The sequence below is a fragment of the Peromyscus eremicus genome, chromosome 2 (genome assembly GCF_949786415.1).
Source record: "Peromyscus eremicus chromosome 2, PerEre_H2_v1, whole genome shotgun sequence".
NCBI classification, from domain to species: Eukaryota; Metazoa; Chordata; class Mammalia; order Rodentia; family Cricetidae; genus Peromyscus; species Peromyscus eremicus.
Genome location: NC_081417.1, coordinates 147,246,701 through 147,272,347, shown reverse-complemented (window position 1 = coordinate 147,272,347; position 25,647 = coordinate 147,246,701). Strand labels below are relative to the sequence as shown.

The 25,647-nt window shown below is 50.1% G+C and overlaps 2 protein-coding genes across 2 annotated transcripts in view; both read right to left on the bottom strand.

The window, feature by feature from the left end:
* Tcea3 (transcription elongation factor A3) overlaps positions 1-20,178 on the bottom strand; it is a 29,409-nt gene extending 9,231 nt beyond the window's left edge. The window contains exons 1-5 of the mRNA XM_059255199.1: positions 20,024-20,178; positions 11,458-11,520; positions 10,705-10,810; positions 10,070-10,202; positions 9,076-9,138 (exon numbers count right to left, since the gene is read on the bottom strand). Of these exons, the coding sequence (XP_059111182.1) occupies positions 9,076-9,138; positions 10,070-10,202; positions 10,705-10,810; positions 11,458-11,520; positions 20,024-20,092 (434 nt within the window). The 5' untranslated portion in view covers positions 20,093-20,178. The remainder of the gene's footprint in view (positions 1-9,075; positions 9,139-10,069; positions 10,203-10,704; positions 10,811-11,457; positions 11,521-20,023) is intronic.
* A 3,614-nt stretch (positions 20,179-23,792) lies between these two features.
* Asap3 (ArfGAP with SH3 domain, ankyrin repeat and PH domain 3) overlaps positions 23,793-25,647 on the bottom strand; it is a 45,259-nt gene continuing 43,404 nt past the window's right edge. The window contains exons 24-25 of the mRNA XM_059255198.1: positions 25,122-25,212; positions 23,793-24,465 (exon numbers count right to left, since the gene is read on the bottom strand). Of these exons, the coding sequence (XP_059111181.1) occupies positions 24,391-24,465; positions 25,122-25,212 (166 nt within the window). The 3' untranslated portion in view covers positions 23,793-24,390. The remainder of the gene's footprint in view (positions 24,466-25,121; positions 25,213-25,647) is intronic.

The following is a 25,647-nucleotide window of genomic DNA, read 5'->3' as shown; positions in this document are numbered from 1 at the left end:
ACCCTGTCTCAAAAACAAACAAACAAAAAACAAAAGAAGAAAGAAGGAAGATGCGTAATGAAGATGAGCTTGAGGCCCAGTGTAGTGGCACACTCCTTTTAATCTTAGCTCTTGGGAGGCGGAGGTGAATCTCTGTGAGTTCAAGGGCAGCCTGGTCTACATAGTAAGGTCCAGGCCAGCCATGGCTACACAGCAAGACCCTGCCTAAAAACAACAAAAACAAAAAAATGAGTTAAAACATAAGAGCTTGACTCTGGTCATACATCTGGGTGCCTGTAGAAACTCAAACCCAAGCATTTGAGCTTCTGAAACCCAGACTCTTCACCAACCACTGTGCTCTACTTGATAGAGAACAAGGGACACTCAATGGTCCAGCTCCCAGCTCTTCTGCACTATGCTGGTTGTCCCCTTCTACGTAAGTTTATATCACCATCCCGTATTTATCAGGCACTGCATACATTTATACCATCCATCCATCGACCCACCCACCCATCATTTATCAGGTCCCTACTCTCCAGAAACTGCTAAGAACAAGCAGCCAAGGGGGATTGCCTCCCTCTCTCCAGGAGCTCACAGTCTACTGACTAATGCCTCTCTACCACCATCTAACAGGCCTGACTCAGCAAGGACCAGAGTTGTGCCCGGCACTTCTCGAACATTTTCGAGTTTCATCCTTATAGGAGTCGCTGGTGGCTGACACCCTCACCACCCTGTTTATAAACAAAGAAACAAACTTGGCAGATCCCTTCACTGAGCTGTACCTGGAGTGACTCACCAAGACCACAGCTCAGGGCTGTGTGCCAACACTTTCACTGTCTCTGGTACATTGTCTACAGTGATCCCATTTACTGCAGAGACCAGATGAAAAAAAAAAAAATCTCATAGTCCAGGCTGGCCTCAAACTTATCAAGTAGCTGAGGATAACAACGAACTTCTGATCCTCCTGCCTCCACTCCCAACTGCTAAGGTTATAGGTGTCTATCCCCGCCTGGTTTATGAGGTGCCAGGGACTGAACCCAGGCTTTGAGTATGCTAGGCAAGCATGCTAGTAACTACAGCCCCAACTGGCTGATTTTTGTGTTTGGTATTTGTGTGAATGTGTGCGTCCACGTGTGTGGAAGCCGGAAGTCAACTTCAGGTGTTCTCCGGAGTCACACACCTTATTTTCTGAGATAGAATCTCTTGCTGTGACCTTGCTCACCACTTTTAGGCTAGGCTGGCCAGCCAGGGAGCTGTCTCTATCTCTCCAGGACTGGGAACACAAGCATGCACATGCTCTGCTGCATCCAGCTTCTCACGAGTGCTTTAGACCGCACGTATGTTTGCTGAGCTATCTCCCGGTCTTTCTTTCCTTTTTTTATTTTGGTGTTTGGAGACAGGGTTTCTGTGTAGCCCTCACTGTCCTGGAATTTACTCTGTAGACCAGACTGGCCCCAAATTCAGAGATCTGCCTGCCTCTGCCTCCCTAGGGCTGTGATCAAAGGCGTGTACCTCCAAACCCCAGTATGCCTAAAGAGTTTTGTCTGAGAGTAGGACTGACTGAGTAGCTGGCGTTTCCCAGAGTTAAAAACACAAAGTCCATCCTACATGTCAGTCAGGTCTCAACCCAAAGGCCATACATATCCTCAGGGAGATGTTCTCCATCACCTTAGGCAAGACAGACTGTCTCTACCCTGCTTTCTTACTGCATAGCACTTACCCACGTCTATAATTAACTGGCTCACGTGTTTATAAACATTGTCTGCTTCCATCCTCAAATGACAGTCCACACAGAGACCATGCAGCTCAGTCACTCCTCTAACTCCACACTCAGCAAGTGCTCGATATCCTCTGCTGAATGCATGACAGACAGAAGGAGTTGATCATAAAGAGATGAAGGACCAGGGAGTGCAGATGGAGCTCATCCCGAGGGAGGTGTATTCTTTTTGGAAGGCAGTGAGTAACCCTTCTCCCTGGGTTTACAGGAGGACTCACTCTCCCATCTCCTCAGCGGAAAGAAGTCCTTACTGATATGTGTGGCCCGGCACACATAAAGTCCAAGGCTCACCAAGGAACATACACAACATATAGAGCATATAGAGCATATTCCCAACCTGTGGATTGTGACCCCTTTGGAGGTCACATATCAGACATCCTGCATATCCAATATTTACATTATAATGCATAACAGTAGCAAAATTATAGTTATAAAGTAGCAATGAAAATTTTACGATCGGGGGTCACTATAACATAAGGAACTGTATTAAAGGATCGTAGTGTTAGGAAGGTTGAAACCACTGATGTAAAGGAACTCCACAGCACAGGGCGTTGGGGCAGACAGTAGTGACAGCTGTCCTGTTTGGAATGCCTGCCCTGAGTGAGTCCAAGCTCCAGAGCTGGGTGTGGTAGCACATCCCTGGGATTCCAGTGCTCAGGAGGCCCAGACAAGAGGATTATGAGTTCCAGCCTGGGCTACATAATGAGGACCAGTCTCATACCCCAGCCCCTAAAGAATCTAGGCTTTGGGCTAGAGAGCTGGCTCAGAGGTTAAGAGCATTGGCTGCTCTTCCAGAGGTCCTGAGTTCAATTCCCAGCAACCACATGGTGGCTCACAACCATCTGTAATGAGATCTGGTGCCCTCTTCTGGATGCAGGCAGAACACTATATACATAATAAATAAATAAATCTTAAAAAAAAAAAAAAAAACCGGGGGCTGGAGAGATGGCTCAGAGGTTAAGAGCACTGACTGCTCTTCCAGAGATCCTGAGTTCAATTCCCAGCACCCACATGGTGGCTCACAACCACCTGTAATGAGATCTGGTGCCCTCTTCTGGATACAGGCAGAACACTATATACATAATAAATAAATAAATCTTAAAAAAAAAAAACCCAGGCTTTGATGGTCTAGCAGATAAAGACAGCTGCTACCAAGCCTGATGACTTGATTTCAAGTCTTGAAACCCACATGGTAAAAAGAGAGAACCAGTTCCCCAAAGTTTTCCATGTGCGCGCACGCACGCACACGCACGCGCGCGCGCGCGCACACACACACACACACACACACACACACACACACACACACACACACACACACACGAGCACGCGCGCGCGCATACACACTGCATTTCTAGGCTTCAGAGGTAATGCCAAAGCCTGGTGCACCCACTTTGTAGCTCTACGTCCTTGGGTGGGTTCTTTTACCCCCAAATATGTTTTCTCACATGTAAAATAGGAATAGCAGTGGCACCCATCTTATGGGTGTGTTGACTAAAAGGACCTAAGAAAACTCTAGCAAAAAAGTATCCGGTTACTCATACTGCATATGAATGTGACTGTTCCACATGTGCAGAGTGTGGGGTGGGCTGGGAACAACGCCGGGCCTTCCATCTCACCATCCGATCCTCACAGTGACCTTAGGGAGTCAAAATTACTTCCACTCCACAGATCAATAGAGCAAGTCTCACAGAGTGAAACTGAGTTGTCTGAAGTCATCCATCCAACTTCCAAGTGGTTGAGCTACATGGGACAGGGCTGTCTGCCTCTCCAGTTCCGCCAACATATTTCACTGTGTCTAGAAGCGAGAGTTTTCCAAAGTCTCCTTACCATGCAAGGTGGAGCATCTCCCCTGCCTTCCTGGCAGGACCCTGGCTCTGTGCCTTCCAGCTTGGCTAGGAGCTGGCTGCCTAGATTTTGTGTCTGGGCTGTTCCAGGCAGTCATGTTCATATCATTAGGAACTGCCAAAGTCCAGAAAGGGCATCACTAGTGAGACTCAGGGGTTAGATGCATTGTATCTGCACTTTCCTTTTTTGTTGATTTGTTTGTTTTGTTTTGTTTTCTCGAGACAGGGTTTCCCTGTGTAGCCCTGACTGTCCTGGATCTCGCTCTGTAGCCCAGGCTAACCTTGAACTCACAGAGATCCGCCTGCCTCTGCCTCCCGAGTGCTGGGATTAAAGTGTGTGCCACCATACTCAGCTGCTTCACCTCCCTTCTGCTCCCAGGTCTGTCAGCCTCACCCTCAGTCTGAGCACTGGAGCCAGCTCTCAGAAAATCCTGCTCGGTGCCTGGCAGAGGCACTTGGGGGCCCTGTTTGCTGCTCTTGCTTGCCACCTTGAGGGCAATTTAGTTACTGCAAGTGTGCAGAAGCTGCCTGGCCAAAGTCCAGATCTGAACGCAACTTTCTTCTCTGTTACAATGGAGCCGTGTGTGTGTGTGTGTGTGTGTGTGTGTGTGTGTGTGTGTGTGTGTGTGTGTTACAGCATAGTCCCCAGAACACCTGTTCATTCCTTATGTCACACTTTTGCACCGCTTTCCCAGGGCACTCCTGACATTGTCCTCTGAGTTAGCAGGCCATCTCCCAGCTCAAATTCTCCTTCCTATGTGAGGCATGCCTTGACACTCTTCCTGTGTTCCCACTGCACGGGACAGCCACTCCACTGAACCCAAGCTAGCATTTGGGTGTGTGACCTCTGTACCGTGTCCTGTTGTGTCCCAGAAAAAATCTGCACGTGTGGCCAATATTTACAATTGGAAATTTCCTCTGAAGACTATGAATGTCTAGCTTTCCTTAAAAACTGGAAGTGTGGGAGAGACGGCTCAGCAACCGGGAGAGCTGACTCTCCTTGCCGGGGATCTGTTACCGTCCCAGCGTGGCTCACGACCACCTGGAACTCCAGGTCCAGATCCAATGCCCTTTCCTGGCCTTGACCTTCTGCACATGTATGGTGCACATATATAAACTCATGCAAGCAGACACATATACACACAAATTTAGCAACAGCAACAACAACGAATAAAACGGGAAGATTGTGGGTTGGTGAGACGGTTGTGTGCCGCCAGACCTGACAACCTGAGTTCCATCCCGGAACCCACACAGTGGAAGGAAAGAAGCAACTCCTACAAGCTGTCCTTTGACCTCCATGTGTATGTCCACACACATGTACACAACCAATCAATCAAATAATAATAATTTTAATACTGGAAGATCAGGGCCAGAGAGATGGCCACAAAAGCCTGATGCCCTGGATTTGATCCTCAGAATCTATATAAGGATAGAAATTGAGAACCAGCTCCACAAAGTTGTCCTTTGACCCCATGACACACACACCCACACATCATGTGCACATTCATAATCACACACACACACACACACACACACACACACACACACATGAATGCATGCTCACACATACAAAGAAAAAATTGAAGAGTGACAGCCAAGCATGGTGGCACACGTCTGTACACTCAGTTATTTGGAAAGCTAAGGTAATAAGACTGCTTGAGCCCAGGAGTTTAAGGTCAGCCAGGGTCCTCACACAGTGAGATCCTGGTGAAACACATCCTTAAACCCAGTTACATAGTGAGACCCTGTCTCACAAACAACAACAAACTCTTAAAGACATATTGGATGTGCATTTTCATAAGGGAACCCTTGGTTGGGGCTGGGCAGTGTTGCCCCTTCAGGCAGGCAGGTAGTCGAGTTGGCTACACTCTGCACTAGTCACCCAGGGTGTGACTATGTCCTTGATGCCTAGGGGATGGTGGGTTTGAAAAGGCATGCTCAGCAGCTGGGCTTGCTGAACAGATGCATGCATGAATGAATGAGATTAAACAGAGCTGGCCATGACAACATAGACCTGTAATCCCAGCATGTGGGAAGCTGAGGCAGGAGGATTTTGAGTTTGAGGCCAGCCTCAACAGAGACCTTGTGAAAAGGAACGAGGAGGTAGGAAAAGGAGAGGAGAGGAGAAGAAAGGGAAAGGGAGGGAGAGATTGTGGTGGCGGCCATGTCAGAGGAGCTGCAGCCAGCATCGGAGCTCACGGATACAGTCCAGAGGATAGCAAGGCTACTCTGGGTCCACCCCGAGAGGCAAAGTCCCAGAGGGATTGTTCCCAGAATGCCCCTCGCTTCTGCCGTGCTTCCTCCTGCTTGCTGCTGCCTGCCGTGTTCCCGCTGTATTCGGCACGGTGTGATTACTATGGGAAGGGATCCCACTGTATCTCGTACAGTGGGACTGTTTCATGGGAAAACCCCACTCCTCACTGGGCAGTTTACTTGCAGATCATAATGAAGATGATTCTTATGAGAGCAATGATGATTAGTTAGATCTATGATATATCTGAGCTTTCTGAGTTAGCCTAAAAGATACAGGTAGTTAAGACAGTAGAGACGACTGGGAAAATGGTTTAGGTTATTCTGCCAATTCTCCAGTAAGAGATACAAAAAAAGGCAAAAATAGGCTAACAGTCACCTTCCCTTTGTTAGATGTGAGATTTACCGAAGATGAAAAATAAGAACAAGGAAGTTTCATGCATTCTAGACTGGTGAATGCTGCCTGTGGAAAAACAGGCAGATGATTAAAGAAAATAATTATGTCCCTACACCCAAGGTTAGGCCTGAGTTCTTTGGTCATATAACTTACAGAATTAATCACAGGTCCTAGTATGAACCTTAAAAAAACAAACTTGTGAAAGGAAATTAAATGACCCTATTGTATGTAAAGAAAAATAGATGGTTAGCTGACCACTTGTTGAAAGTTTTTTTATAAGGATGGGAATCTGCTACCCTGGAGCCACAAGCATCAGCTGCCAGTACAAAGGGAACTGGCTAAAATACACTTAACTTGCTTAAAACTTTGTGAATCAGTAATAAAAGAATCATTGCTTTGAGGCAAAGAGGTTATGGTAGGAAAATTAATACAAAGAAAAATGTTTAACTACTTGTGGGCTTCTAAGGACAACATGTAACTTGTGATCTTCATGTGATTTCTTCCTATGTAAAGATTTTAATTTGTTTTTGGAAAACATGTAACTTGTGGTTATGAGGTAATCTTTTCTTGCATAGAAATTTTTGTCTTGGGATGTATAAAAGGATAAAGTAAGAGATGTAGAAGGAAAGATGCAGAGAGATAACGTCAGGGAAGATACAGAAGAAGAACATCTGGGAAGAAGGAGGAAAACATCGGCAGAAGAATAGAACAGAAAGAATAGCATAGAACAAGCAGCAGAAAGAAAAGTAAAATGAAGAATTAAGCTTTGGCTTTCAGAAAAAGTCCCCATGTGTCTGTCTGTCTGTCCAGTAGTTTGCTTAGTCTACATCTCTCTAGTTTCTCTGACCTGCTGAAAGCTGGGCTTTCAGCAGCAAGATTGATAGTTTCCTGATGAAAGACTACACTCCCCAGCTTCCCTTGCGGACCATGGGAGTCATTCTTGCCCCTATAAGGGGCTGCATCTCATCTTCTAATGTAGGCATTTTGGCTACTCGCACATGTGGGAACAAAGATGCCCCCTGGCTATGAATAAACAAGGTCCACCTAGGGTCAGACCAAGCCTCTCTTCCTCTCTGCCTTCTGTCTCTCTACAGCTGCCTTAAATAATCTAACATAGATGAGGAGGGAAAGAGAGAAATCAAAAATGAAGAGGTAGAAAGTACAAGAGTCCAAATAGAAGATAAGAGGATTAAGACCTGTGTCTACCTTTTGATCGCCTATACTGATTCTTAACCCACAGGGAATGGTACAGCTACCAGAAAGACGATACATTCTGCTTGGTTGGCTTTCAGAAGAAAAAGAAAGCACTATGGAGGAGCCAGGAGGCAGTTGGGAAAGGAGTTCTGGAGGTACAAATCCTTCCCTCAGAGCTAGCCTCATGTCCTATGACATTTAGCATCTCTTCCAATTAAATACCAGCAGTGTCTCCCCACCTCCACCCCTCACTCACAGAGTATTCCCCATGGAGCCTCCTAGGGAGAACCAGTGGAGAACAGGATGATGTTGGAGCTTGTTTCCTTAGGCCTTGGCCTCTGCAGACATTACTAATTGATTGCAGAGTTCTTTTCTTCAGAGGCAGGATGATACAGTCTCAGACCCTCAGGCACAGTTCAGGAGCCTCTACTCACCAGCTGGGGCTGCCACTTCCCACCATGCTGAATCTGGGTCAACCTCCCAGGCCGGGTAAATCTTCATAAAGCTCTCAATGACCACATTTTGTCCTCCTACTCTTTCCAAAGGCAATCTTACTGTTACTGAAATGAGGCTTCAAAATAGTGCATCATCTAAGACATTCTCCTATAAGCCAACATACCCTTAGTGTCCAGGCAGGCCAGCCGGGGATTCAGTATGGCTCCTAGATCTGCCCCATTTCTCTCCGTTCACCACTAGGCAACTTGCCAGCCTGCCTGGCTCTCCCTCAGGTATGTTTCTTTGACTGCTTTCACCTTTGACCTTCCCTTCTTCTGGACCCCAATTTGTACTCATACCTTTACCCACAAACTCTTTGGTGCCCTCACTCAGGTTTCTAGCCTAACATGTCAGCTACATACTAATGACTCATTTTTATGTCCTGCCCAAGCTTCCTTACTCCACTGATTCATTTGCTCTGCCAAAATGTCTTAAGTCAGCTCAAATCCAACATTTCCAGATCTAGGCCTCAAACTGGTGATCCACCTGCCTCTGCCTCTTAAGTGCATTGTCATCCCACCCAGCTCAGAAGACCTGAACTCTTTTTAATTCTACAATCCACTCTGATGCAGCCACCAGCAAAAGGCTGATAACTCCTGTGATGCCATTCCCAAGCCAGTGGCCCCAGTTTCTAAAGGAGCCGTGTGGGACTGGACTCACCCATGCATTGCCTCCCCCAGTCTGCTCCTGCAGACTCTGTCACTGTTCCTTGGCTCTCTCTCTCTCTCAGGTTGCCTTCACACACCTAGGACCCTTGGCTAGGTATGACTCCAATACCTGCATAACCAGCTCCCCTACCTCTTACTATACAGCCTAGGCAGGCCTTGAGTTTATAGTAATCCTTCTGTCCCCAAAATACTAGTTTTGGTTTGTTTGTTTTTCAAGACAGGATTTCTCTGTAGAGCCCTGGCTGTCCTTACTGAGCTCAACTTGACCTTGGAGATGGTACTCAGTATTGGGGTGACAGCGACTTGTCAGGAGTCACACCTGCCGGTCCTAGGATTTGGAGGTAACACAGTGTATGGGGTTTCCTCCTTTCTCCTGCTTCAGGCTTCCCCTGCTGAGCAGAGCTCCACCCCCCCACTCCCATCCCAGTGTACAAGGCCCTTAGCCAGGGAGAAGTCAGAGGCTTCCTTTACCTTTCCACAGATGGCCTTTTTGGAGAGGAGGTGGAGGACGACCTGGAGTCTACAGAGTCTCTCCTAGAAGACACAAAACTGGAGATGATGCTGTTGTGTGGTCTGACAGCAGCACTGCTCTCCCGGGAGAGGGACCCCTGGAGCAAGGCCTGATGGGCAGAGGATGAGGGAGCCTCCCTAGGCCACAGTGGCCAGGGAAAGGGCGGTCCGTCCAGAAGTGCCCACCCTCACCTTACAGCAGTACAAGAGAGAAAACAGATGTCTACAGAAATGCTACATTCAGTCGGGTGGTGGTATCGCAGCCTTTGATCCCAGCACTCGGGAGGCAGAGGCAGGCGGATCTCTGTGAGTTCGAGGCCCGCCTGGGCTACAGAGTGAGCTCCAGGACAGGCACCAAAACTACACAGAGAAACTCTGTCTCGAGAAACCAAAAAAACAAAAACAAAAACTATTCTCACTTTTCAAAACACACTGAGAAACTTCTGATTTCTAATGCACTGTTTCCTTCCACTGTTTTTTATAAGACAGATTCTGAAGGTGTGTGTCGGCAGTGGGACAATACCTACCACCAACCTACTAACTAACCACCAACCTACTAACTAACCACCAACCTACTAACTAACCACCAACCTACTAACTACCAGGTGGCCAAACATAAACCCCAAGAAGTTGGGGGACTCCTGGTTACAGGGACTGAGGAAGATGTCGTTCTTTTCCTCCTGCTCCTGAGTGCTGTGTTTACAGTCATGTGCCACTGTGCCTGGCCCCTGTGAGTATCTCAAGGGTGAGCAACGCCAGGGCTACATGGCTGGCATGCTCCCCACCCCTTCGCCTTTCTAGGGGAAGCCAGTGTCACGTGAATCAGTCAGATTGAGCCAAAGGCCCCAGGATGAGCACTGGAGAAGACACTGACAGCCACCTCTGAGGGCTGATGCCTTCCAGAAAGTCTCTAAACAGCTGCTGGTGGAGGACATGGCAGCCCAGGGAGAAGTACCTGGGTTTGGGCTCTCCCCCGCCTTTCTTCCTGGGTGGAGAAAGACCCGCTTCTGGTTTCCAGTCTGAACAGCCGAGGCCTTTCTCTTTCCTCTTCGCTTTGTCTCTTTCTCCTTTGGCAGGTCTGGGGGAGTCTGAAGATGAAAGAGTGGCATTGTCTCTCCACGAAGAAAACCCCTTCTCAGGACAGCCCTGCAGGGCTTCAGGCACTGGGGAATAAAGTGTCAGGACCGGGGGACAGCTGCATGCGTGCCCATTACACACACACATACATACATACACACACACACACACACACACTCATGCACACATGTGGATGCACGTGCACACATGCATACACACAGAGAGATGCATATATAATATGTACACCTCACATGGGAATGTGAACATAGAAGTACACCCATTTTTGCAGAGTCAGGCAATGTGCACAAACACGCACACAAACAGAAACATATAGACACATACAAGAAAGGTTAGATGCTACACACAGATCTTACACTTGCGCACACAACACCGTGAACTCCATGATTCAGGGGCCACATGCCATTAATTAAATAACTCAATGACACTAGCCGAGCACCCTCTCCCCTGTGCGGGGAGGAGGCCCCATCGTCCACCAGGCTCGCCCCCTCTCACCCAGCAGCCGTTTCCAGTTTTTAATGAGGACTTTGGCCAAGGACACCACCTCCTTGTCTGAGCAGTGCTTTCGAACTCCATTGACGGCGACTCCGATCCTGGTGGTCTGTGAGGAAGGGATTATGGGAGCTGACCCACAGGACTGGTCACTCTTACCGAAGGGAGCAGTACCAGCTCAACCATCACTTCCCTCCAACCTAGACCTCTCCAGGTTCCTGGCCCTGACCCTGGGTCATCTATCCTAGAACTAGGCCCTGACCTGCTACCCTGCCCGAGACCCAAGCCTATACTGATAGGTAACTTTGGTGGAGAGCTGGAGGGTACGTGTTGGCTGTAATTAGGGTCCTGTACCATTCTCAGTCCACTAGACACTGAGAAAAAGTCTTCACTTAGACCCACCTCTGGCTACCATATCTCAGATCTGCACTTGTCTTTTAGGGCCAGAAGTCTCTGGTAAAGTTTGGGGGTATGTGGAAAATCTAAGGAGGACTTGAAAGCAGGGGACATCATCCTCTCCCTGGGTCATGGGCCACTTGGATCCCACAGGCCTTTAGCTTTGGATAGAGATTCAAGGAAACTCCCTACTCCCTAAACCCAAAGACTGTGACCCCCGAGCCTGGGAAAGAACCTGCCCTCAAGAGATATTCCCCATGTCCCAACTCCATGTCTGCATCTCACCCCTAAGAGCCCCCTCCGAAACCTCCTCAGGGTCTTTCCCTCCCACAGAGGCCCTACCCCAAGAGCCCCCCACACCTGCAGCAGCTGGATGGACATCTGGCAGTTGTTCAGCTTCTTCAGAAGGTCGAGGGCCCCTTCCTGTGGGAAGTCACAAGAAGAGCACTGAGGTACAGGTGATGCCCAGGCCTCTCTCTGACTCCTGTGGGCTTTGGGGAGAACAGAGAGATGTGTGGTCCAAGGACAGGCGTCGGCACACAGAAGAAGAGAGAAGGGAAAGGTTCTGGCCCCAGACCGGTTGGCTAGCTGTGCCTCCCACCACCTCCCTTCACCAAGCCCTAGTCTTTCCCTCCGCTTCACTTTCTGCCCAGCATGCCCCTGGATTGTGTCTGCCTCGGAATGGAGTCACTGCCTGGCTTACTGTTGTACCAGAAGCTTCCATACCTCCTTTCCTCTCTCCACATCACTTTCCCTCACTTACTGTGAGCTTACAAGGACGAGGACTACGAGCTTTGTGTTTGTTTTGTTCGATGTGTGTGTGTGTGTCGGGGGGGTCTCACTATGTTGCTTAGGCTGGCTTGGAACTCCTGGGGTCTTCCCACCTCAACCTCCCAAAGCGGCTGGGATTATACATGCTCATGCTACTGCACCCGGCATTTTCAGGCTTTTAGATCAGCTTTATGAAGGTATCAACTATATGAGTTTTTCTTCTTTTCTGCATCTATGTCTCAGTGTGGTGTGCATATGTATGTCTGCATGTGTTTCAGTATACGTGCACATGTGTGTGGATGCCTGCGTGTGGAGACCAGCGGTTGACATCTGTCTTTCTCCAGCACTCTCCATCTTCTGTACGGAACAAGGCCTCTCAAGTGATCCCAGAGCTTGTCCATCTGGCTAGTCCCAGCTAATCAGCTCACTCTGGGATCCCTTGTCTGTGTCTCCAGCACATGCTGAGAGAACACGTGGTCATCGGATGGGTGCTGGGAATTGAAGTCTAGTCTTCAAACTGGTACAGCAAACACTTTATCTGCTGATCCGTCTCCCAAAGCCTGAAATCGGTTATTTGAGCTTTTTAAAATTATTATTTAAAAATGTTTCATTGAACCAGGCAATAGTGGCACATGCCTTTAAAAACAACACTTGGGAGGCAGAGGCAGACATCTCTGAGTTCGAGGCCAGCCTGGTCTACAGAGAGAGTTCCAGGACAGCCAAGGCTACACAGAGAAACCCTGTCTCAAAAAAAAACAAAACAAAACAAAATTTAATTGTGTATATTCCTATGCATAATTTAAACATTTTATTTTAAATGTACATTTTATCTACATGCAAGTATGTGCACCACATGTGTGCCTGGTACCTGTGGAGGTCAGAAGAAGACGACATTGAACACCCACACACACACACTGGAACTGGAATTACAGATAGTTGTGAGCTATCACATGGGTTCTGAGAATTGAATTCGCTCAGGTTCTCTGTAAGAGCAGCCAGTGCTCTTAACCCCTGGGTCATCTCTCCAGCCCCATATGTATGTTTTAAATTATATGTATGTTTTGCTTATGTGCCTCTAGGTGCTATGTGCATGTGAATGCTGGATGTCATGTCCCCTAGAGCCAGAGCCACGGGTAGCTGTGAGCTGCCCAATGTGGGTGCTAGAAACTGAACTCTAGTCCTCTGAAGATCAGTATTCATTCTTAACCACTGAGCTATCTCTCCAGCTCCCCTGAATCGGTGCTTTTTATTTAAACAAATAAAGCAAACGTTTTTCAAGAAGGGTTTCTCTGTGTAGCCCTGGCTGTCCTGGAACTCACTCTGTAGACCAGGCTGGCCTCAAACTCAGAGATCTGCCTGCCTCTGCCTCCTGAGTGCTGGGGTTAAAGGCATCACCCGACTCCTGAGTTGGTACTTTAAGAATATATTTTTTCATGGTTTATCTTGTTGGAGGAAGGCAGGCCAGGTGTCTTGCCAAGGTGCACTGTGGAGGACAGAGGGTACTTGCTGGAGCAGGCTCTCTCCTGCCACCATGTGGGTCCCAAACTCAGGTCACCAGACTTGGCGATAAATGCCTTTACACATTGCCTGTCCCTCTAGTCTGCCAGTGAGTTTTGACACACGTGTGTTCCCATGACGCCATCACCACCAAGCACACGGATGCCACTCCAGATACTTCCTTGGGTTCTTTGTAATGCATATCTCTGTCACCACCAATGTCACACAACCAACATTCTCCTCCCATTGCTGCAAGTGATGTGTGTGTGTGTGTGGTGTGTGTGTGTGTGTGTGTGTGTGTGTGTGTGTGTGTTTATGTGCATGTGCCTGCCATGCATGTGATAGGCATGTGCTTGTGGTAGAGACTGGAGGTCAATCTTGCGTGCTTTCTCTCAGGTACCATTCACTTTGTTTTGGTGAGACAGTCTCTCTCAACAGGACCACGGGCTCAACAGGTGGGCTAGGCTGGCTGGCCCGTGAGCTCTAGGGAATCTACCCACCTCTAATTCCCCATTGCGGTGGTTCCAAGCATGTGCCACCATGTCTGGCTTTTTGCATGAGTGCTGGGGCTTGAACTCAGGTCCTCGTGGTTGTACACCAAACACTTTACTAACTGACTTATCCCCCACCCTTGGCTTTGTTTTTGTGGGGTTTTTTGCTTTTTTGTTTGTTTTGAGACCTGGTCTCTCCATACAGCCTGGCTGTTCTGGAACTTGCAATGTAGACTACACTGGTCTTGAACTCACAGAGCACCTGCCTCTGCTTTCTCTCCTAAATGTGGGTCATCATGCCCAGCTCTAGACATTTGTTTGTTTGTTTGTTTGTTTGTTTGTTTTTGTTTTGTTTTGTTGGTTTTTCGAGACAGGGTTCCTCTGTATAGCTTTGCGCCTTTCCTGGATCTCGCTCTGTAGACCAGGCTGGCCTCGAACTCACAGAGATCCGCCTGGCTCTGCCTCCTGAGTGCTGGGATTAAAGGGGTGTGCCACCACCGCCTGGCTTGACTTTTGTTTTTTTGTTTGTTTTTTATGTATATAGTACTCTGTGTGCATGTATGCCTGCACGCCAGAAGAGGGCACCAGATCTCATTACAGATGGTTGTGAGCCACCATGTGGTTGCTGGGAATTGAACTCAGGCCCTCTGGAAGAGCAGCCAGTGCTCTTAACCTTTGAGCCATCTCTCCAGCTCCTAGACTTTGTATTCTTTTTGTTTTGTTTTGTTTTGTTTTGTTTTGTTTCTGTTTTTTTATTTTTTTTTTTCGAGACAGGGTTTCTAGACTTTTTTTTTATTTTTATTTTTTTTGTTTTTTTGTTTTTTTTTTTTTGTTTTTCGAGACAGGGTTTCTCTGTGTAGCTTTGCGCCTTTTCCTGGAACTCACTTGGTAGCCCAGGCTGGCCTCGAACTCACAGAGATCCGCCTGGCTCTGCCTCCCGAGTGCTGGGATTAAAGGCGTGTGCCACCACCAGGATGTTTTTTAACAGGGTCTCAATATGTAGCTCAAGCTGACTTCTCCTGCGTCAAACTCACAAATGCTGAGACCAAAGGCTTCGGCCACCATGCCTGGCCAGCTGAAGCCTTTTATATATAAAAAAGTGTGGCGCTGGGTGGTGGTGGTGGCGGTGGCGGCGGCGGCGGCGGCGGCGGCGCACACCTTTAATGCCAGCATTTGGGAGGCAGAGCCAGGCGGATCTCTGTGAGTTTGAGGCCAGCCTGGGCTACAGAGGGAGATCCAGGACAGCCAGAACTACACAGAGAAACCCTGTCTCGAAAAACCAAAAAGTGTGGCATAAGCATCTCTTTTGCTTTCTTAGCTTACTGTTTCTGAGATCCTTCTATATTACCTCAGATCAACAGGGCCAACAGTTCCATTTTTTTCTACTGAGTAGTTTTCCATCATACATATCTGTTTATCTAATAGTATAAAATACTTGGAAGAATTCCTGGTATATAGTAAGAATCCAGTGGACGGAACTTTTGGGTCATTTCAATGTGGAACCACTACAAAGACAGCGCCTATGAACGTGTACCTTCAAGGCTTTGGGATTTGTTTGGAAACAAGGTCTCTCTAGCCCAGGCTGGCCTTGAACTTGTGATCCTCCAGCCTCAGCTTCTAGAGTGCTGTCAGCCCTCACCTCTGAGTCTTTCTATGGACAAATAATTTCACTCCTCTTGAGTAATGAGAATTGCTTTCCTCTCTAAGACCTTAGACTTCTGCACGAGAGCCGGCTGCTCGCTGAGTAAATAAACGCAAGAATGAGTGAGACGGGGCTAGAGAGGGTGGCTCAGTGGTTTGAGCACTTGCTGCTCTCTAAGAGGACTCGGTTCCCAGCACCCACAGGGAGGCTCACAACCCGCTGTCCTCTTCTGGTCTCCATGGGCACTGCAGGCATGTGGTCCCCAGACAGACGGACATACAGGCAAAATTCCCATGCACACAGAGTAAAAATAAGTAAGTATTTTTAACGAAGTAGAAAGCAGAAGGAGGAGAGAAAGAAGCTTACCGCCAAAACTCGGTCCCCTGGTCCTAAGCACGCCTTCAGCCCATCTTAGCCTCCTCCTTCCCGGCACCTGCAGCCAGAAGCCAGCCCTGTCGCCTCTCAGCTTTCCGGCTAAGAGCAAGTTTAGTGTCTAGAAGCCAGCCCTGGCTATCTTGAGATTAATTCCCCGAGAAACACGAACTAACTATGTCCTGTATGTCCCTTGGCTGGTTCCAGCTCTCAGCCTCCCCTTGCCAGGACCTGGAGCACATCCTATGAGCTGCCCTCTGTTAGTCCTTAGCCTCCCTTAGCACTGAGGTTCAGTGTTTCCAGAACAACCCGCAGACGGGTGTGTATATGAACTCGTGTGCATATGAAGTCGTGGGCACACAACTCCATGCTTAATGTTACGGAAAGGTTTACTATGTGCTGGAACACGTCTAAGTCCCTGACCTGCGCTGACTTCTCACAAGGAGGAGACGGGAAGGCAGTTGTCAGAGGAGTGCTCGCTTCTCATGCACGAAGCTTAGACACGGTTCCCAGCACCGTATAACACGGGGTGGTAGTTCACAACTGGAATCTCAGCTCTTGGGAGGTAGAGGCAGGAAGAGCCTTCAAATTCAAGGTCATTCTCAGTTACATATCGAGTTTGAGGCAGGCCTTATCTATATAAATGAGATCCTGTCTCCAAAACAAACCACCCACTCACCTCTCAGAAGGCCCCTGGGAAGTGGGTCCTATTTACTATTCCACTTTTACGGAATTATTAACCCATTTCACAGAAGAGGAAAACAAGAAACTTTGTAAAGAGCTGGACTGAGCCGGGCAGTGGTGGCACATGTCTTTAGTCCCAGCACTCAAGAGGCAGAGGCAGGCAGATCTCTGTGAGTTCGAGGCCAGTCTGGTCTACAAAGTGAGATCCAGGACAGCCAGGGCTATACAGAGAAACCCTGTCTCAGGGGAAAAAAAAAAAAAAGCTGGGCTGGAATGAACACTGGGCTTGGAGCTTCACATATTATATCAAGGCATAAATCTGCCAATATATACAATCATGGAGTACCAACATGGGTAAGTGGAGTCACAAGGTGGTGAATACCGCTAGCCAGTTCCCAAGGAGAAAACCCTGACTCATAGCATTTGCTAGTTTCTGTGGTGCAAATGTTCCTGCGATGGTGAATCTCAAGCCACCAACATGTTCCTGAACTGGGTTTTCCTTTACATTTATTTATTGTATGTGCGCACGCGCATGCACGCACGCGCGCGCGCGCACACACACACACACACACACACACACACACACACACGTCAGAGCCTACATGTGGAGGTCAGAGGATGGCCCACTGGAGTCAGTGTCTCCTCTTAGCAGGCTTTGTTCTGTTTTTGTTGTTGTTTTCTCGTTTTTTGAGACAGGGTTTGTCCTGGTTGTCCGGGAACTCTGTAGACCAGGCTGGCCTCCAACTCCTCGATCCACCTGCCTCTGCCTCCCGAGTGCTGAGATTAAAGGTGTGCACCACCATGCCCAGCTCACCACGCGTTCTGAACCCAGTTCAACAGGCTTAGCGGCAAGCAACTTTACTCACTGAGCAATCTTGCTAGTCCAGGTTTGTTGTGTTTTTGCTTTTTCCAAACACTGACCCCTGATGGTATGTGGGAAAGAACTGGCAGGGGAGGCCCTGGGCCAAGACTTCTTTTCATTATAAGCATATTAATGTTTTTTAAACTCTTGAAAATTCCATAGTCAATGTTAAATCATTTGCAGCTCACCACTGAGTACATGTTTCTGTATCCTGGGTCATCTGGAGAGTAACACCCATGAGCCTGTGTAGTAGGTGGGCTCCTAAAGCTGTATGTCAATCCCGCTGGTGTGTCTCTCTCATTGTATGGCTAACAGTCTCTCTGGTGCAGGTGTGAAGCAGTGAGGATGCAGACTGAGACCCAACTGTGTCAGTTTGTCCCTGTGTGGTGACGTCTGAAGGTATAAATGAGGCTGTTGGCTTTGCATATCCCAGTGAAGCCATGGTGTCAACTTTTGGGGCATTCTGCTTTAATTCAAGTTGTCAGAGTGCAGCACGTGGACCATGCCTGTCCTGTTAGTGGCAGGAGCCGCATCTCACATGCAGTCAAACAGAAGGTGTGTGTGAGGTAGCTCTGTTGATATGTCAGTAAATGTACACTGGTGTCTGTCTGTCTGTCTGTTGCAAACTCTTTAGCTGGTACATGCTCACAGTATCTGACAAAAGCCCCAAGTCACTGAATAAATAAATTCCAGCCCTAAGCTGCAACGTGGAGGATCTGTCTAATTGCAGGAAGTAGTTCCTTCTTGGACTAACCACCACTGGGCAGGCCCGCTTTCACTCTGAGTGCAGGCCCGCCTTTCTCAGGCAGAAGCCCAGAACTCTGTGCCTACCCAAACCCTGCTAGCATCCAGGCAGATGTGGCTCTACATTAGCTCGGTCCTGTAAGGACCCTGTGGCCAGACATGCAGCTTTCCTGGAGACGGCTCTGGCACTTCCATGGGACCCTCATCTCCAAGAGGCACTATTTCCTCTTCCCATTTCACAGAAGAGGAAACTGAGGTCCGAAGAAGAAAAGAGGAGTGGCTGGCCTAGGACTGTAAAAGGACTGAGGGGGAAGCCATGGCAGGCCCCTTAATCCTTCCAACCTGGCTGTCTTCCCTGGAGCCTCCTGAGTTTCCTTCTACCCCTAAACCTTCTCACCCACAAGTCCAGACTTCCTTTACTGGCCCAAGTCTGGGGTGAGCAAGGGGCTAGGCTTAGACAGCCTGCGTACCTGAAATACCATTCTGTTCGAGTTCCTTGGCTGGGTTCTGCCATCTCCAGCTGAGGAAGTGTCCTGTGACTTGAGGTTAGGTTTTGCTGGCAACTTTGGGGGAAGCCCAGAACAACCCAGTGAAGGCAGGGAGCTGAGGGGGGGAGCGGCTGCCTCGGCAGGTGCCGGTGAGCGGCATTTTTCTGCATCCCCTCCAACCATGCAGAAGCAAGCCTCGCTCACCTCAGCGACCTGCCTCAGACCTGCTACTGGCTTTGCACACCTCCTCAACCCTCCCTACTGCCCCCAGAGATGCTCTTCCCTTAGGCATTCAATCATCTTACAGACGAGCGGTTCTCACCACTGGACCAACCACCATCTCATTGTTGCCCTGCAGCTATCCCAGGATGCCTGACACTCCTTGGCTCCTCAGGCCTCTGTCACCCTTCCTGGCTCTGAAACCTCTCTTAGGGCCCCAGCATTTTTCAACTTTCCTGGAATGCGCTGGCAATGCAGGTCCCAGTGTAATACATTGCTAGAAAAGGACCCCGCGCGGCAAGTCAGCGCGGAAGGCCTTAGCCACTGGATCCCTTGTCTTCTCCCTTTCAGTCCACGCCCTCCAGAATTGGCACAGGCGCCAGCCACCAGCCTGAGGCAAAGATCGCTAGATAGATCAAACATTAACTTTCCTTCCGGCTCTCGATGTACGCTGCTGAGACTGAGAGATCAGGGACCCTCGCGCAGGGCTGCGGACCCTCCTCCCGACACAGTTCCCCCGTCTGCGCACCTCCCCCGCTGGGGCAGCCCAGGCCTCATCCTCTCCTTCCCCCGCCCAGCACCTGTTCACCTCCACCCGCCAGGGCCTCATCCAGCAGCCAAGGAAAAAGTTGCAAACAGACTCCTGGCACCCCAGCTAAGGCCCTTCGCTCGGGTCTCGAAGGCCCACTCCCCGGGGGGTGCAAATATGAGCCTCGGCGCCCCCTCCTCGGCCCGAGTTTCTCTGATCGTTTTCGAGTCACCCAGAATTTGTCCCTCCAGCTCCCTCGGCGCCTGCAGCTCCCCGGCCTTGCGCACACCCAGAGCCCTGGGACTCCCAAAGTCCTCGCCCCCGGTTCGTGTTTCTCCTCGCGCTTTCTCTGCTCAGCGCAGGCAGCCCACGCGTGCACCCGACCTGTCCACACTGACTTGTACCAGCCGCGTTCAGGGGGGCCTGCACGATCCCCTCCAGACCTGGCCAAGCACATGCCCACCCTAAGTGCCCAACAAGTAACGGGGACTCCCCTGCCTGGTAGCCGGCCGCCCAAGTCCCGAGCGCTCCCTTTGGGCACACCGCCGGCACGCCCACCAAGCCCAGGGCTGGTGGAGTCGCGCCTCGGTGGCCCCGGGGGCTGCGTTGCAAACTTTGCAGCCTCACCGTCTTCTTCCGGGCCACCATCTTCTCCAGCTTTTTGGCGATCCTCAGCAGCTCCTCTTCCAAGCCCATGTTGGTCCACGACGCCCCGCGGGGGTTAGGAGCAGAGAGCAGCAGCGGGCGCCAAAGCGCAGAGCGCGAGCGGCACGGGCCGCAAACACACCAGCTACTCAAGCCCGGCGGGGGCGGGGCACGCCCCTCCCAGCGCTGGGGGAGGGGTGGCGGGCACTAAATATAGACTTCAAGGACTGCCCGGGCAAAGATTGCCTGAGCCAGACGGGTAGTACCTTTGGGGGAAGGACCAGGCTGGAAGAAGGGGCTCTTTCCCTCCGACCCTCTGAGGGGTGCCCCGGGCTGCAGAGACGTTTGGGTATGAGGGTTCCCCTGGGGTGTCAGTGAAGCTGCGGGAAGTTCTGAGCTGCCGGGTCTTAAGCATCGTTTCGCTCCCAGAAGGGGGACTTAGCTCCGTGGCTATGCCCAAGCCGAGAAAAATTGGTGCATTCATTGGATCTTGGTGCAGATCCTGAAGTCGGCTTGCCCTAACTTAGGCTCCTTCGTGTGCCCAAGGCCTGTGGTGTGCATGCGTCTCCAGCTTTTTCTCGAGAGGTGTATGGTCAGAGCCGTTTGCCGCCGCAGTCTACTTTATTGTGTTTCTAACAAACTCTAAGTCCTGGAGTGCAGCCATGCTCTGAGAGGCTCAGCTTTGGGCGAGTCTTAGGGCAGTGTGCAAAGGGTGGGCTTGGAAGCGGAATTTTGGGTGGAGGGAGTAACTGCCTCCCACTCTCAGCTGTACACACATCTGCTCTCGGGTGGAAGGATCTTACAAGACTCCTCTGCAGACCTAGCTCCCCTCCTGACAGGAAATGACCTTCCTGCGAGGGTCTCTGATCTGGATGGAGGGCAGAAGAGGGTCCACGGTATGTGGGGGTGGGGGAACTGTGAAATCCCCTAGAGAACTAGGTCTGGACCAGAGGTAGCCTGTTGTGGACCAACTGCTGCTATGTGATGACCGTCAAGGATTTTCTTTTTTCAACAAACGTGTTCAATAGCCTAGCAAGAAAGACCTCACTGAAGCAGGCTGGGCAAAATAACCATCAAAGAGGACTGTATTCATCACAGCTGGGGTGGGGCAGGAGAGGAGAAGGCACTTGAAAGGCCCAGCTGGGTGTCATCCTTCTCAAGAAGTGAAATTCATGGCAGCAAAGGGCAGAGTGGAGTTTGGTGGGTGAAAGAGGGGATCTGTGTAATCCAGGAGGCAAGCACGTGTTTATTCTATTTACTGAGCACCTACCATGTTCCAGGTAGTTCTAGCATCCAGAAGGGAGCAATACTGCTCTCCTGGGGAACTCCACGTACAAAGCTTAGGGATGGGAGGGCCCTGGCATGTCAGTGGTGGAGGAACTGAAAAGTCAGTGGCTGCAGCATAGGGATTCGGAGAAAGGTGGGGTTAGTGTGTATATGTGTGCGTGTGTGTGTGTGTGTGTGTGTGTGTGTGTGTGTGTGTGTGTGGTGCTGGCTTAGCACCTAGTTGCCAAAGCCAGGTTTTTCTTGATTGGAGCTTCTGGGAGGCCTCTTGGTCAACACAAGTATGAAGGACCCTAAGAAAACATGTCCAACCTTATTGTACAATGGGAAGCTCAGGAAGTAGGATCTGTCACTGATACTCTCCCGGAATGTAGCCAGCACTGCTGGTACCCATTATATCCCTCTCTGCCTACCTGTCCACCTGAGAGGTCACCTGCACACAATCATGACACACAGCTGCCACTTGGCATATCTCCCTGTGAGCTTTGGGGGCAGCAGGGAACTGATACCCCGGAGGGGCCCAGCATTGGTGGAAAACACCCTGTTCTTTACTCTTAAAGGGACAGCTTAAAGGTATTTCCTAATCCATGCTCCTGCCTCGGCCTCCAGAATGCTGGAGTTACAGATGTGCCAAAGTGTCAGCATCCTTTATGCTTTTGGGTGTGTGTGTGCATGTGGTGACTGGAGATTGATGGGTGTTTTTCTCAATTGCTAGCCACCTTGTTTTTTGAGACAGGGTCTCTCACTGAACTTGGAGCTGGTCAGCAAGCTCCAGGGGTCCGCTAGTGTCCACTACCACAGAGCCAGGAGGATGGGAGTACACTACATGCCTGGCTTTTGCGTGAGTTCTGGGGATTCGAACTCACATCCTCGTGCTTGTGTGGCAAGCACATTGTCAACAGCCTTCTCCTTGCCTTCCTCCATTGCTTGCTGACCTCCTGTCTCACTTCTCTGCCCTCGTGCTTCCAGGGGTCACCTCACAAACTACTTTGCCCAACTCATCATCTCAGGGCAGTCAAGGGACCATGGGGGAGTCGGGTCCTCACACTTCAGTCCAGTGTGCTTTCCTGCACACCAAAGGTTCTCACACTTAGTGCCGACATTTTGGATTAGCTCATTCACCGCCGCAGGGATGACCGTTACCACGCAGAGATGGTTTGAGTGTATTTTCTTACATGCAGCTAGATCCCTGATGTGGCAGTGTTGAGTGGTGACTGAGCCTTTGAGGGGTGGAGCCTAGTGGGAGGGGGGTACATCGCAGGGGTGCTGCCTTGGAAGGGCTTGAGGCCTGTCTCTCAGAGCAAGTGAGCACCGACAAAAGTGAGTTGTTATAAAGCAAACTGAGGCCACTGCACATAGGTGCTTACTTCCCACTTCTCTGCGATGCTGTGAGAGTCAGGGGGCTTTTACAGGGTGGGTAGGGGTGTTCACGACATGCTGTTTGGACTTTCTAATCACCAGAATCCCAAGTCAAATAAAACCTTTTGCTGTAGAAAGTGCCTGCCTCCGGCCTTCTATTACAGCCACACAAAACAGACTAAAAGAGGCTGTGCTGGAGGGTATTCAACATCCCTGAGGTCAGAGATGCACCCTCCAGTTGGAAACCATGTTTGTCGTACCAAACGTCTCCTACGGCAACTCCCTGCTTATACTGTGACCACTATTCTTTACCAACCATGTCCCTCACGGGGGCCAGGGAAAGAATGCCGAGTCCCAAGAGTCTTTGTCCCTATTACTCTTTAGAACCCATAAAGGAACCAGCAGGATCCATCCCTCCCCCGAGAATCCTTTATTAGAGATGAATAAAAGAATAAGTCTGAGATGAACAAAAGCTGACCCTGGGGGGCTCAGAAGCAATCCTGCTTCTTTAGCATCAAGGCGCATCCCTGCCTCCATGGTGAACAGACTGCTGGCCATTCACTGGGTGCCCCTGGTCTCCTGTGTTTGGCTTGGTCCGCCCCTGTAGGACCCAGCAGCGAGTGGCTATAAAGACAGCTGTCCATGGTTGCTGACAGCATCTGTTTTCTAACTGGGGCTGAGCAGTGGTGGGATTTCTGGCCCTGGAAAGCAGACTCTTGAAGTTTGCTCTCCTTTCTTGGTCCCTCACTTCCCCTAGACTGGAAGGTTTCTGGTTTGATCAAGAGAACAGGGAGAGCCGGGCGGTGGTGGCGCATGCCTTTAATCCCAGCACTCGGGAGGCAGAGCCAGGCGGATCTCTGTGAGTTCGAGGCCAGCCTGGGCTACCAAGTGAGTTCCAGGAGAGGCGCAAAGCTACACAGAGAAACCCTGTCTCGAAAAACCAAAAAAAAAAAAAAAAAGAGAGAACTGGGAGAGAAGTAGGATCAGTCAACTCAGACCATTCCTTTCCTTCCTGTTGAACCAAGGAGGCAGGCAGACAGGTGAGTTGTACTCTACTTCCCAGCTGGGGAACACAGTACAGACTCTGGGGAGGTGGGGAGTCGGGGACAAGGCTCTCCCTCTAAAGGAGGCATTCAGAGTACTTAGCCTGCTCTGCACAGGCCTTGGCCAACTACAACTAGGTTGTAACAGTTGCAATGATCAGACAGGAGACCAGCTGACATTGGTCCTGCCTCTGAGCTCAGAGTCACCTCTGCAATCTGGCTCTGCTCATTCCAAGTCAGTTCTTGAGACCAGTTTTCCAGCAAGGGACCACACCTGTGGGATGCTTGTCTTGTTCATGCGGTATCCATAGTACCTTGCAAAGGACTGGATATAAAGCTGGAATTCATTAAAGGAAAATACTAGACTGATAAATAGCCCACAAGACAGTGCCTGAATGTGAATGGTGGGGAGCAGGTCTGCCCTTGTAGTGAGGAACAGTCCTGGTCTGGTAAAGATTGAGAGCTGTGTAACTGAACCTAGCCCAGGCACCCCCAGATCTAACTTCAGGACTGCCTGGCCCAGGACATCAGTCCCAACATAGAAGGACCAGTGTCTTGGTAGGGGTATGGTCCAGGGAAGGTGAGCTCCCAGTTCTGTGGGCTCAAGTCTCAGCTCTGAATGTCGGGGTCCAGTGTGGGCCATGCAGAGGGCTCAGCAAGGAACTAGTCGTGCAAAAGTTGCAGAGAACTTGCCGGGAGAACCCCAGTCTTTGAGCCATCTCCTTCCGTGAGGCCGACCTGGGAAAAGAAGAAGGAAGTGCTATGGGATGTTCTTTATGGCAAATATGTTGCTCTGATTGTTTGTTAAATAAAACACTGATTGGCCAGTAGTCAGGCAGGAGGAAGTGTAGGCGAGACAAGGAGGAGAATAAAGCTGGGAAGTGGAAGGCTGAGTCAGAGAGACACTGCCAGCCGCCATGATGACAAACAGCATGTGAAGATGCCGGTAAGCCACGAGCCACGTGGCAAGGTATAGATTAATGGAAATGGATTAATTTAAGCTGTAAGAACAGTTAGCAAGAAGCCTGCCACGGCCACACAGTTTGTAAGCAATATAAGTCTCTGTGTTTACTTGGTCGGGTCTGAGCGGCTGTGGGACTGGTAGGTGAGAGAGATTTGCCCTGACCGTGGGCCAGGCAGGAAAACTCTAGCTACAAGGAAGACACTTTTAAAGCTCCTTTTGCATCTTCTCTGGGAAATGGCTAGAGTTGGGCTTCACTCAGCTTCGCACAGTCCTGGGCTAGAGCAGGAAGGCGGCACCAGGCCTAACACTGGCCATCTCAGTCCATAGTGTTGTCACTGTGGAGAGAGGTCTCCCCTCCCTCTAGGCCTGCTCTTGACCAGTTCCACAAGCCAGGTACCTGCACTTCAAACCACACACCCAGTGCCCCTACCAGAAAGTTCCTTCTAAACAGAGGCTGCCGGGCAGAGGGACTGTCTTCCAGACTCCGACCTCCCCGTCTGTAGGATCGAGTGCTCTCCGAGCTGGAAGGCAAGGATGGCCAATGTCACTCTGCTGCCCAGAGCCCCTCAGAGGGACCCGGGTAGACAAACAAGGCCAGGGTGGTGGTAAATGGGAACCAGAGTCCACCAGGCCCCTAAGGCTGGGTCATCACACGCCGTGAAGGGCTGGAACTGATCTCGCCCCAGAGGGCTCTGAGGATGTTCCCAAGTCCACTTCTCCCCAAACTCAAGTCCAGACAAAAAAGGGTTTGTAGAGAAGAGAGGCAGGCCGGGCAGCGATGGCGCACGCCTTTAATCCCAGCACTTGGGAGGCAGAGCCAGGCAGATCTCAGTGAGTTCGAGGCCAGCCTGGTCTACGGAGCGAGATCCAGGACAGGCACCAAAACTACACAGGAAACCCTGTCTCGAAAAACTGGAAAAAAAAAAAAAAAAAAAAAAAAAAGAGGCAGTTGGATT